The 14,422-nt window shown below is 43.6% G+C and overlaps 1 protein-coding gene across 1 annotated transcript in view; it reads left to right on the top strand.

The window, feature by feature from the left end:
* Positions 1 to 5,326, top strand: part of gsk3ab (glycogen synthase kinase 3 alpha b) — a 17,983-nt gene extending 12,657 nt beyond the window's left edge. The window contains exons 8-10 of the mRNA XM_080539988.1: positions 722 to 908; positions 1,897 to 1,974; positions 3,603 to 5,326. Coding sequence (XP_080396114.1) covers positions 722 to 908; positions 1,897 to 1,974; positions 3,603 to 3,670 — 333 coding nt within the window. The 3' untranslated portion in view covers positions 3,671 to 5,326. The remainder of the gene's footprint in view (positions 1 to 721; positions 909 to 1,896; positions 1,975 to 3,602) is intronic.
* Positions 5,327 to 14,422: the final 9,096 nt, after the last annotated feature.

Here is a 14,422-nt window from a genome sequence, read left to right as displayed (position 1 = left end):
AGTAGTCACAAATAGAGAAAATGTCTTGAAACGAAATAATGAAAAAAAACTGAGAGTTCAGGTGAAGCATGCCTCCTCCTCCTTCAAAACACTCAAAGCATTTTTCAAAACATTTTCTCTCGTTTCATGCTTACTGTACGTGCCATGGTTGGATTTGGGGGCGTGTTTCAGAACACGGTTTGTGGCTCCCCAAGTTGTATTTCATATTAGGGGTGGGCATCGACGATCGATAATTGATCGATAAGGATCTTGGTCGATCACAAAATAAAACATTTGGTCGATCGACCAAATTTTTTATTTTGTGATCGACCAAGATCCTTATCGATCAATTATCGATCGTCGATGCCCACCCCTATTTCATATGGTAGTTTAAAAAAAAAAGAAAAAGAAAAAAGCTGTCTCTTACAGTTTAATTTTTACATAGAATAGAAACACCCCATGTGAGTGAGCTAATTATGCAGATAATCCTCGTTTGTTTAGTGGAGGGAAATGAGACGATACTTGAACATTTATGAACACATGATTCACTTTTCAGTTAACAAGTGTGATATAAATAAATAAAACAAAATAACTTAAAAAATTTGATTTTGAGTGATAATTCTATCCCCACCTATGCTCACCCTCCCTCTCTCTCTCTCTCTCTCTCTCTCTCTCTCTCTCTCTCTCTCTCCCCCTCTCTCTCTCTCTCTCTCTCTCTCTCTCTCTCCCTCCCTCCCTTCAGGTGTTTAAGCCCCGGACCCCCCCGGAGGCCATCTCCCTGTGCTCTCGTCTGTTGGAGTACACCCCGGTGACCAGGCTGTCTCCTCTGGAGGCCTGTGCCCACGCCTTCTTCGACGAGCTGCGTCAGCCCAGCGCCCGTCTGCCCAGCGGACGAGACCTGCCCCTCCTCTTCAACTTCAGCCCTGTGGGTGAGTCGCAGCGTCTCTCTCTCTCTCTCTCTCTCTCTCTCTCTCTCTCTCTCGCTCTCGCTCTCCATCCTCTCCTGTCTAGTCTGACATGTATCCCTGAGTGTTGGTTCATATAGAGCAAAGTTTTGCACCTGTAAACACCAGTAAACACTAGTAAACACTAGTAAATAGGGATGTCCCGATCCGATACTGAGATCGGATATCGACCCGATATTGGTCCTGAATGCTGGATCGGAGATCGGACCAGAAAAAAAAAAGGCTCCGATCCGATCCTACTGTCATCCGCAGTCAAACTTATGTGTATAAGCGATGAGAGAATAAAAACAGTGAACAGAAACACGTGTCGCAGAAATCCTTCACGCAAGTCCTATATGCGCTTAAAATGCGCATAGCGCTTCACGCGAGTCCTATATGCGCTTAAAATGCGCATAGCGCTGCGCTGTGTGCTTCCGGTTTCATTACAAAGAGGTTAACCCTATGTGCCTGACGTCTAACAACATTCAAATTACTCTAACTTCATATTTTTTCGGATTTCAATGTATGACACATCATTTGAAAGCTTATGATCCGTAGTTCCAATCCACAACACGTCGCATTTGTTGCTTTAATAAAGGCTGGCAGTCTTTAATTTAACTGTTGTTGGTGTGGTGGACTATATACTGGGGAGGTATTTGAATGAATGAATGAATGAATGGTCTTTATTGTCATTGCTACAGTACAGGTACCAAACAACGAAATTTAGGAGGGGTGGCTCCCCTGGTGTTAGAAAAAAAAATAAAAATATTCAGGGGTCAAAAAATTTATACAAATATCGGATCGGTATCGGTATCGGTAGTGAAAAAGTGGGATCGGGACATCCCTACTAGTAAACACCAGTAAACACCTGTAAACACCTGTAAACACCAGTAATGTCTGTCTGTAACGTGTCAGTATGTAGATAGTGTGTGTATTAACTGCATCTCTCTGTGTGGGGTTGTGCTCCTCCCAGAGCTGTCTATCCAGCCCCAGTTGAACTCCACACTCATTCCTCCTCACGCTCGCGCACAGACATCACCTGCCTCACACGGTACGTAAGCACAGACATCACCTGCCTCACACGGTACGTAAGCACAGACATCACCTGCCTCACACGGTACGTAAGCACAGACATCACCTGCCTCACACGGTACGTAAGCACAGACATCACCTGCCTCACACGGTACGTAAGCACAGACATCACCTGCCTCACACGGTACGTAAGCACAGACATCACCTGCCTCACACGGTACGTAAGCACAGACATCACCTGCCTCACACGGTACGTAAGCACCCCCGCATGCACTTATTCACTACAACTTTACCACAGTCAAATGTGCGACATAGTCAAACAGGACACACAGATGACCGTCAGACAACATCAATAAATAAGGCAACGGTTGTTATACATTACAGTGCAGCTTTTTCTTTTGGCTCTGTTCTCAGAAAGTTTTAGTTGTGAAATCAAACAATGCACGTACTATAAGGTTAAAGATCCTTCCAGATTCTCAGCTTTTATTCGAGGGTGTTTGTGTTCATATTGGTTTAGAAATAACACGTTGTCCCCCTAATTCAGGGCACCAGGTAATGGGACAATTGGCTTGACAGGTCGTGAGGTTAGAACTATAAGGTTCTATCTCCGTTTAGGGCAGTTCAGAGATATTGAGCGTCAAAGTTTTTACATTCCATTATGTTTCATGAGATGGAACCTTTGTATTTTATGAATTACTAACTAAAGAATGTCAACATTTTAAAAATAACACCACACAGGCATTTAATAAACACCTAATGGATCAGATTATGTAAAAAACTAAATTTGGACAAAAATGGAGATGGAACCTTATAATTCTAACGTCACGAATTGGCTTGACAGGTGCCAGGTGCAAACCACTAGTTATTCTCTAAAAGCACGGTCAGGTTACGGTTTGCTAAATGTCTTGTATATAAATAAATACATTTCTAAATATATTCAAGGGTATATGGACACAAATACCCTAAAATAGAAGCTGAGAATCTCTACTTTTAACCTCCATGGTAATTGTTCGATTTCACTTTTGTATGAGAGTATAGAGTCAAATAAAGTGACTCCTTTCTGTCCCATTATTTACCCAGGGCACTGTATGTCACTAAAGCCCAATTTATACTTCTGCGTCGAATTTACGCGCGGCTACACGGTAGCCTACGCAAGGGCTCTCCCAATTTATCGTTCTGCGTTGCGTTGGTCGGTGTAATCATAGCGGCATAATAGCGTTTTTTTGTTTGTTATGCTTGTTGTAGAGAAAATGTCTATAATGCATTGAAATGACATTAAACTAAGATGATACGATGGTTATCATAATTTTTCAAATGTTTATTAATAAGTAATTACAGAAAAAGTAAATGACATTTCTGTCATGGCTTCTGCATTTTGGCCTATGAGAGAGTCGGAATCATGACGGAATCATGTGCTACCATGCGGACCAATCACAGTGCTTACGGTCTGCGTAGGTGTGTTGCGTAGTTACATTTTTGGAGAGGTGCGCGTTAACCTACAGCGTAGCCTACGGCGTAGGCTCCGGGCCTACGCAAGAAGTATAAATTGGGCTTTAGTCTACATGCTTGAAGGTGGTCAGTGTTGGTGTGTAGGTAGAACTGATAGATCCTGTGTAATCTAACGCCATGGATCTCTTCCCCCAACAGAGGGCAATGTGTCGGACAGTCCTGCCCAGCCCAGCTCAGCACCTGGAGCCATTAACAACAGCACCTGAACACCCATCCTTCTGTTTCTCGTTCACCTGTCTCCCCCCTTTCCACCTCCTCCTTTCGCCTCCCCTACCCCCCCCCCTCCTCTTCCAACCCCCACCGGCTCCAAACTACTGCACACCCACACACCGACACATACACACTCAGAAATGATTCATTTCCCCCCAAATATTGGTGTAAAAATGTTCTAGTGGATATCTGTCAGTGGCAGTGTTTCAGTAGGACGGGGGTTAGGGAGTTCAATGCGCTGCACAGTGCAGACTATCTAAGATAATTATATGTTTTTGGACCTCCAGTTCTGTGTACCCAAGTCTGACCCGGTGTAGCTGTAGTCTGGCTAATCTCCCAGGGAGACTGGCCAGTCTAGTAGTTAAACGAAGTTAACGATTTCAATATTACTTCAATGGACCGTGGTCAGTGGCTGTTATTATACATGGGTGGGTGGATCTAACAAAGGGGTAGTCTGGATGATAATCTCTGCTTTTTTTTCTTTTTTTTTAATCCTTTTTATGTTTTATTTATTTGAAATGCACATTTTGTTTTAGTGACGTATGGTAGTGAGGATGGACAGAGAACAGGTTGCAGACAGAGTTGTGACAAGTCTGTCATGTTGCAGTTCAGACGGATTACGACAATCTTCACAGATGTGAAACGGAACGGTTCCGTCGTTAAAAACGCGCTGATCGGATTCTCCACAGGCGTCTTATCTACAATGGTGTTCCCTCTCAAACAAAAGTCCAAAGTGTTGTCAGCTAGCTCTGTCTGGCAATGGAAGAAAGAAAGGAATGTGGGTTTTTATTTGTTTTAGCAAATTGGAATACCAAATCGCAGCAACACGAGCTGATCCAGCTTTTTTTTTCTTTTCTTTTCTTTTTTTTTTACTTTCTCTGTGGCGTTTTAAATTAGCCTTGGTGATTTTAGAAGCTGTTGTTGTCGGTCACAGAAAGTATTTAAATCTACTCAGAACGAGGGAGCCACAGTCTCATTGTTTTAGAAAACAAACCCCTTTTTTCAGTCAACAATTGTCGACGTGAAAGTCTTAATGTCTTTTATTTGAATAGGAGGGACCTTTTTCTAAGAATGGAATGCACATATATTCAGTTTCTATAAGCTCTCCTTGTATGTTTAGCCGGAGATGCAATCGTGGGAAAAGAGAAGTTAGTAAGCATTGCACATCCACGCAGGGAGGGGAAAAAGGGGTTAGCTGTGGGTCATGTCCAGTTGATCTAGCCTAGCCTACATAACTTGCTTACAGATTGGGGGGGAAGACGACAACGACGACTTCGAACGAGGTGTAGGTGTGTTTGTTACTGTTCCTATCCATCTCCACTCTCTGTAACTAATTTTAATCATCATCCTCTGACAGCTGTAGCCCAAGTAGCGATCCTAGCGACCCCACAGTGTGTAAAGCTCTGGGGGACGCACGTACAGTTAGCATCATCGACACCTGCTGGCTTCTTCTGACCGCCACACCAGACTTGCATGTTCACCCACTCCCTCCCTCCCTCCGCACTCAACTCACAACAGCAATGGTTTGATCAAAAACATCCTGTAAAGAAAGAAATAAAACTAAAGAAAAAAAACGGAAATTCGCCCCCCCCTGACCACTTCTGGAGCCTCCCTCCCCCCTTTCACCTCCCCTCCCCCTCCTCTCCTCTCTCCCCCCCCCACCCTTCTTTCTTCTCTCACTGCTAAACTGTAAATATCAAGTACCTTTATTTCATTTTTTGTTATTTTTTTTTGTTATTATTGTTATTATATTGTTGTTCTTGTAATTTCATTTTTTTTTTTTTTTCTCTTAGCTGAGCGGAGCTGTCGTAGCAGCGGCCTGAGCTCTCTCTCCTCGGTCTCAGTCTGTAAATACACATTTCATTTCAGTCCCTCCCCTTCAGTGGGGAACAACAGAACAAAATGTTTCTCTCGTTTTTATTCTCTCTCTCCCTCCATTACTCTCTCGTTGCCTTTCCCCTTTTCCCCCCCCATAAATGTTGTCGTCATGATCATTTTATTTATTGTATTAATTTTTTCGGTTTGTTTTACATTTTTTCTCTCCGTGTGGGGAGGGAGGGAGGGAGGGAGGGAGGCGGGGGTGGGTGGGTGGGAGGTTGTAAGATGAAGGGGTTTGTTTTGTAAGAAAGTCATCAAAAACCACATGCGCGGAATGTCCCAGCTTCCAAGATACTGTACTCTAAAATCCAAACAAACGTCGGAGTGTTTTCTGATAAAAGATCCGTTATTCACAGGTACACATTCTAGCCAGTAGGTGGAACTACAGGTATTTTTTGTTTTTGTTTTAATGTGAAGGGAATCTCACACGATTCTGGGGTCAATGGTAGTGGTGGTGTTAGTTCAAGTCCCCAGGTGTGAGTAGCAGATCCTTTATTATGGGGGTATTGGTGATATTGCTGTATCTGGGTGGGTTTAGATGAGGGGAGGGGAGGGGGGGGGGTGTAATCAGTCCCATGACGTGAACCATCTCCTGTGTATCGACTCGTGTTTTTGCTTTGCTTGTTTGTATGAGTGTGACGGGACAAACATGTTACTTCTGTCTCTGTGTGTGTGTGTGTGTGTGCGAGCGAGAATGAATGTGTGCGAGCGAGAGAGTGGACTGAACTCTGACAGAAATCCTACAGAAGTGTTTTGCGTGCGAGTGTTGGGAGAGTCTAGATACATCTGACAGAAATGTTGCCCCTTTATGCTTTCCCAAAATGAAGAGATGACTAAATGTGTTCATTTTTAGTGTTTTTTCTTTTTTTCCTGTCACAAGTTGGTTTTAATTTGTTGTGATCCTGTTCTTTTATCGGCCTTGCCCAAGGGTCAAACATCATTGGTGGGAACAGAACGGTTTGTAAAAGAGGAGATGATGGAGAGAGAGAGGGACGGAGGGAGAGAGACTAGTGTTTTTGTTTGTTGGTATAAATAATTAAACTCATTAATAAAGTGATGAAACTGCTCTAGTCTCATGTCTGTTGTCTGTGATAAAAGAGCATAAACATAATTTGGGACTGTGTGCACATGCCCCCCATCATAAGTGTAGTCAGATGTACCAGTGGTGCTGGAACACTGTAATTACTGCCAAGCTTTAGACTATTTGAGCTCTTAGAAAGAAATAACACGAGTAGCCTCCATCAGTGAGGAACATTCAAACAACTTCTGGTTTAGTGTGTACTAAAAAACTCCAATCAGTGGACAGATTACTGTAGCACATGTGATGGCAGTCTTGTTTATGCACCATTATGGTAATGAAATCAGAATGGTTGCAATAACCTAGGTGGCCAGAATGCCATAAGGCACTTAGGTTTTATAGAGTGTTTCCACAGCTGATTCATCTGTGAGAAGGCCAATGAGCGATCCATCAGGAGGAGGAGGAGGAGGTGGGTCTGAGTGATGCCTCTCTCTCACGCTCTCTCTCTCCCCACACTGGCAACTCAAGATGCAAACTGCCTGTCACTCGTGACACCATGCTTTATGGACCCCGAGCTGGAGAAGATATTTCTCATGATACTGCTGATATCCTATCAAGTCCTTTCACCTTTTTAGTAGAGGAAAAAACTAGGAGAGTGTATTAAATAATGTAACATTGTCATGTACACTTTAGATAAACTTGACACTGACAACATACCCACTTTCAACTTCGACCCTCATTTTCATAGTAGAACAAATGTTTTTGCACCATTAGGCCAGTGAGATTTGTGTTATATGGAAAATGAACAGCCACAGTATGTACCGGTAGTCATAACTTAATAGTCACAGTTATGTAGCTGCACATTTATGGGAAATTAAAACTGATCAGATATTCATCTAAATATTATTTATCTTCTCATTCAAAATAATATTTTAGCTTTAGCCATTTAATATTTTGGACAGTAAAGGCTTGTAGAGTGTCACCGATGGTAGTAGAAATTGCAGTGTCCTTGCCTGGCTGGCCAGTGCCCAAATCCTTCAATGACATCTCTGAGTAGGCCTATCAGCTAGAGCCAGACATACAGTAGAGTCAAAAGTCACAGTAAAAATACTGTCTTTTTCCATGTGCAAATGAGTCAGGTGGAGGTAGACGAACACAATCAAAAGAGCCCAGGCGGAAGGGAAGAAATTAACATGGTTGTTATGGGAACCATGTGAACGCAAATGTCAGAGAAATTAATTCTGACCTTGCTTGATGAAACGTCTATGCCTCTACAGTTTGATTACATAGAGCAGAAGGGGGGGGTGGCAGGCAGGCAGGCATCACTAGCTCATGAATAGGCATATGAATGCAGTCATTAAAGGTTCATCTGTGCATTGGATGAAACGATTCACCCAATTACTCCATTTCTGCATTCCTGAGCCCAGTTCATGTCTGATGAGTCACCTGCATCTCATGCCTCACTTACCCTTGAGCTAGAACTTCTAAAAGCGATCAGCCGGCACTTCAAACGTGGCTGCATCTGAGAGTGCATGGAATGGGAATTGGGGGTATTTTCTTGAATCCTTCCCATATATGCACATCTATGGGTCTTTCCTAACTGTCTCTGAGGGATTCCAACTCTAATATATATATATACACAGTATATATATATATATGATTCAGCTGCTGTCTACTACGAGGGAGGGTAGAATTTAATGAAGTCTTTGGGTGTCTTTCTATTATCTCTATGTTCAATAGAAAATATTTATAGGGTCCTACAGAACCATTGCTGCCTGTGATTTGGGGTAAATCCTTCATAAACATAAAGCCTGCCCCTCAGGTCAAGCTCTACTAAATTAACAGCTGAGTCCATGCGTCTGACCCACCTTAATCAGCTCCCACTCCACACAGCAGGAGCTCAGAGAGACTGACAAGTATCGAGAGAGAGAGAGAGATATAGAGACAGAGATGTAGGAGAGGAGAAAGGGGCTGGGTGAGAGAGCGAGAGAAAGAGAAAGGATAGGAGAGATGGAGGAGGTGGTCGTGTGTAACAGAAGGTGAGAAATCTCTGGAGTAGTAGGACACCGCCAGGCATGCAGGCCTCCCTCCCTCCCTCCCTCGGCTGGCCCTCCGGTATCTGAACCACATCCCTCAATGCAAAACATGTCTGCCATGTCCTCCACCATAGTGATGCAATAAGTCAAGGTTGAATAATGTTATTCTGCTGCATGCGGACCAGCTTGCACAGTTTCTGCAGAGAGAGATTGAGTGCCCCTGGGCCGGACCTGTGGCTGTGTGCCTGGCCAGCTCTTTAATACCATTTGGAGTGAACAGGTTAAACGGTCTGGAGGAGCTGGTCGTCTTCTCACTCAGCTAGGAGGGCACACCGGGGCGCAATGTGATTCTGGGAAACAATTGCAGTGGGACAGACAGTCCATACTTCCTCCCTCCATACTTCCTCCCACCTCTGGATATGAAGAGTCCAATTTGATTGGACAAGAGGCAGTCACAGAGCTAATTTATGAACGCGGCCTTTATTGACAGAGGTTATAAAGATAGAGAGTGGAGGGGATTAACACTGATAAACCTGTAACTAAACTGTACAACTGTAATGTTGACCAGCAGATATGTCATTAGTTTCTCAACCTTGGAGAGCGGAGAGAGTGGTGGTCCAGCAGAGAGGAGAGGAGGACAAGAGAGTTTCAGGAATCCTTCTATGAAGACATGTGTTTACATTTCAACCATTTAGCAGATTATCCAAAGCGATTTACAATTACAGATTACAGGGACTGTCTCCCTGGAGTATTTTAGTGTAACTAGCGGTGGTGTGTTCCCAGGTGGGGTTTGAACACATGACCTTCTGATCACCAGTCCAACTCACTACCCAACACTAGGCCACCACTACCCGTCAGACAGGACCGTCTGAATTCCACATTGACCTTTGAACCCCGGGATGAATTTAAACAGGATGGATTGGTTGATGTGGTTCTCCTGGTTTTACAAAACAGGGCAGAATCCAGGTGCTTCAGCCGTTTAGAGATAATCATTTCAGAAATGCATTTAATCTCATGTGTTTATGGCTAAAGGAGTGGTTGAGGACTTTTGTTGAGGTAATTTCTGAGCCAAAATCCGTTGAAAAGTTGAAACACGGATAGGGGTAGACTTCATCATCATATAACCTCTGGATACGGTGAGCTACAGTCTGGACCGTGAAAGCCGTTATTGTGTGTGGTGGATTGATGGCAAATCATTTTAATTTAATCAGTTTTAAATTGAGGCTATAACAAAACAAAATGTGGAAAAAGTGAAGCAAGCACACTTAACAATATCCACAGAAATGGTACCTCTCTAGTTCAATTGTCTTACGTCATCAGAACCCAAAATATTTGCTTGTTTTACTCCATTGTAAACAAACACTTAAACATAGCTTCAAAGTATGGTTAAAAAGATGATTTTGATGTCATCCTTTCCTTCCTTGCATTTCTCCAGTGGAGACTAAACAGAGTAAGTAGGCCTGTCAGAGCTCTGGCTACAGGGCTTCCGGGCCTATTCTGCTCAAAACATTAATGAACAACATTGACAGCATGAGAAATAATCAAATATCATGAAGATGCATATATATTATGAAGATATTGGTGCGAAAAGAAAGTTGCATATAGTAAATACAAGGCTCAAAACTATATATCAAAAAAATATGGACACTGACACTAGACAAGTATAAAGGACACGAGCGATACCTACTGTATGTGAGAATGCTGTTGATGACTACATAACAGTTCTGCATTCAACATTGGTGGGGTTGCAGATAGTGGAGAGTTAGCAGCTTCAAGTACACATCACTGAGGACCTCATCACGTCATATACAGTGATCAGGACGGCGCGTCAGCATCTGTTTTTTCCTCAGGCCAGCGGCAACTTCTACAGCTACAGGTGCATCATAGAGACGGTCTTGTCCTGATACGGCTGCAGCACGACCCTCGACCACTCTGAAAACGGCCCAGTTCGTAACGGGCCTTGAGCACCCAGCCGTGCAGGTCATCTCCTCCGGGAGGGTGCAAGTCGAAGTCCGCCGCCCGCCCAGTCGCCCACACACACACACACACACACACACACACACACACACACACACACACACACACACACACACACACACACACACACACACACACACACACGCATAATGCGCTCACACACGCATACATACTATTATGTATCTCAGAATTGAATTCAAGGTCTCCCTCTTCACCCACCAGTGCATCCATGGAACTGCCCCCCCCCTACCTCAAGGAACTCCTCCATACCCCTCAGACCTCCTCACGCACCCTCCGTTCTACTGCCACCAACCTCCTCAAGACCCCCAGGACCAAGCTCCGCACGATGGGAGATCGGGCCTTCTGCTCGGCTGCTCCCAGGCTGTGGAATGCTCTCCCTGACCACCTAAGGGCACCACAGTCTGTGGATTGTTTTAAACGGGGCCTTAAAACCCACCTTTTTAATAGAGCCTTTTTTTAGCCTTTTAATTGAATGTTTTTTGCTTTATCTTACTATGTCGTAGCATTGTAGCACTCTGATATTTTATATGTAAAGTGCTTTTATAAATAAAATGTATTATTATTATTATTATTATTATTATTACATCCTATCAACTATTGCTGTTGTGTTTCTGCGGCTTAATACTATTTCCACCGTATGTTTTGTATTATTATTATTATTATTATTATTATTATTGTTATTATTATTATTGTTATTATTATTAATATTATTATTATTGTTATTACTTCGTTAAACTGTTTGAGGATCTAGCTTTGCCCTAAGCATGTCATTGCACACCGTCAACTGTATACTGTCTGTATTCTGTATATACGACAAATAAAGTTTGATTTGATTTGGGATCAAGGGGACCTTGATGTTGTTGTTGTTGTTCTGTCTGTGACAACAAGTGACGGACATCATCATCCAGACAGACAAGAGAAACGCAAAGTGCGCTCTTTTGTGTACTCGATTCCTATTGGCCCGTGACAGAGCTGACCAGCCAATCCGATTCAGCCTTATTCACATCGCGTGGTTTGCAAAAACAGAAACTGTTTCCTGAATTTCCTCAAAGCTTCAGTAGTGCGGTGAGTAATTTATTTGGCTAATATTCTGACTTTTTAAATTTTTGTTGATAGAATTATTGACCTACTCCAGAACTTAAGACACTGTGATTTCTGTTGACACGGAGTCTCAACGGGGGGAGACATCCAACGTTGACATTAAAGCGGTGGTCGCCATTACACCACCGAAGAAGAAGCCATACGAACGCCCTCCTTCTTCTCCTTCTTCGTTCTTCTTCTTCTTCTAAATATTCTTCTTCTTCTACTCTCTTTACTTAGCGACCGCCAGAGACTGGTGGTGGACAGTAGTGAGCTAGCTTAGCTTAGCTAACCCTCAAAGACAATAACAACACAACGCAGTGGTAGTGTGTGATATTAAAGAGGCTTGTGAACGGTTCATATGTACGCAGCAGCTAACGTGACATTAACATGGTTGTTGGCCATCTTTGCTACTCGAGCTGTTCGCAGCTGTTAGCTTAGGCTAGTCAGGTAGCTAGCTAAGCTAACCTCTATGCTAAGCTAACCTCTCGAGCTGCTTAGCTAACTGAGCTGCGCAGAGGTTAGCTAGCATAGACACTTGTCATTCTCTCCCCAGTCCAGCTCTCATCCATCCACACCGCTGGGTTTGTCAAGTTACTAAGCACGACAGACAGGCGCTAATAACAACTACGCCAGACGACCAAGCCATCATGCATGGTGACAGGTTATGAGGGTAGTGGTGGTCTAGTAGGGGGGGGGTAGTGGTGGTCTAGTAGGGGGGTAGTGGTGGTCTAGTAGGGGGGGGGTAGTGGTGGTCTAGTAGGGGGGGTAGTGGTGGTCTAGTAGGGGGGGTAGTGGTGGTCTAGTAGGGGGGGTAGTGGTGGTCTAGTAGGGGGGTAGTGGTGGTCTAGTAGGGGGGGGGTAGTGGTGGTCTAGTAGGGGGGGTAGTGGTGGTCTAGTAGGGGGGGTAGTGGTGGTCTAGTAGGGGGGGTAGTGGTGGTCTAGTAGAGGGGGTAGTGGTGGTCTAGTAGGGGGGGTAGTGGTGGTCTAGTGGATAGTGAGTTGGACTTGTGATCAGAAGGTTGTGAGTTCAAATCCTGCCTGAAACCACACCACTACTAGTGTGCCCTTGAGTAAGGCACTTAGCCCTCAGTTACTCCAGGGGGAATGTCCCTGTAATGTCGATTTGGATTAAAAGCGTCTGCTAAATGGCAAAATTAAAATTAAGTGAGGATAATGATACTGTTAGCTAAATCTTCCATCCTATTTACTGACCCCTGGCTGAGTAGCCCATGGATGGTAAACTTGCTTCAACTGTCCTTTTCTCTGACATTGAGGACATTCAATGCCGCAATGTTGCTTCCATTGAAATGTGAAGATAAACTACCATATTCATTTACACAGTCAGTGTTATGCGATTCTATCTTATATGTGTTACAAGTTGGAGATTTAAACATAATTGTGCATTTGTCTTGACTCCTGGTCCATTGAGATATTTTTCCACGTAGTTGATACACAGTGTCTTAATTCTGCATGTTTTACACAGTAGTAGTAGCCCATCTGCTGTGAGAATGTATTTATATAAAGGAATGTCATTATGTAGTAGTAGGTCCAAGTAGAGGACGTTTACACCAACCATCAACACCACTTCTGAGATGTGACAGAAGGGTCAGAATTCCAGCCAATATCTACCTGACCATCTGTACACCGCATGACAAACACACACTCACACACACACACACACACACACACACACACTCTCTCTCTCTCTCTTCTCTTTTTCTCCCTGTTCATCCTCTGCACTAACAGGCCAGTGATGATGGCGTCATACTGATTCTCACCCTCAAGGTCTCTCTCTCTCTCTCTCTCTCTCTCTCTCTCTCTCTCTCTCTCTCTCTCTCTCTCTCTCTCTCTCTCTCTCTCTCTCTCTCTCTCTCTCTCTCTCTCTCTCTCTCTCTCTTTCCCTGGCAGGGATCTAATATGCCACAAGGTCTGGTGGTTTGTGGCCAGAGAGTGAGGTAGAGACAGGTGGGCTACAGGTCTATGTGCTGTAGAAGGGGTCTGAACTCCCGATGGGTCCAATTAGGCATGATCTAATTGATGTGGTTACTAACCTAGACCTATGTCTGTTGAATGTCAGACTAACTTAGCAGGACCTCTACCTAAAGAGACAGTTGCATGAGCAGAATAATAATTAGGTCCTACAGTACTGCCATTTTGACTTGGAAGTTCAGGAACTAATACCAGACTATAGAGGCCCATGTATTGTACATGTAGGTACTCATTTTCATCAGAAGAGGGCAATGTTTACAACATGACATTGATTACGATTTGATACATGGACTTGTGCAAGTATACACACAGGCAATCTGTTTGCCTAAAGGTAATTTAATCCTGATATCAGATTGCAGGGGAGGGGGGGGGGAGAGAGTGAGAGTGTGTGTGTGGGGGTGGGGGTGGGAACTGGATCTTGTTTGATGTTAGAGATGATTAACATGTTAGTTCCAATGTACATATAAATAATAATATAAGTATAAATAATAATAATGGGTCATTCTCTGACATTTGCAGACGGAGAACAAAAATAGAACTGGATGAGCTCCAGCCAAAATCATGTATTGAATAATATGGGAATGTCACCCTGTCATTGTAGCTTAAGGCCCACATTATGTCATCATGTTGATGTTTCTCTAGCTGATGTATGACATTCTGGTGCTGCACAATGTTATTGCACAATGATTCAAGTTCGAAAAATTGCCATTTAGGGTCCAAGTAGGCGATTATATATTCTATTTTCT

Source organism: Nansenia antarctica (genome assembly GCF_963989245.1).
Source record: "Nansenia antarctica genome assembly, chromosome: 10".
In the NCBI taxonomy this organism is placed as follows: Eukaryota; Metazoa; Chordata; class Actinopteri; order Argentiniformes; family Microstomatidae; genus Nansenia; species Nansenia antarctica.
This window is presented reverse-complemented; position numbering and strand designations above follow the sequence as displayed.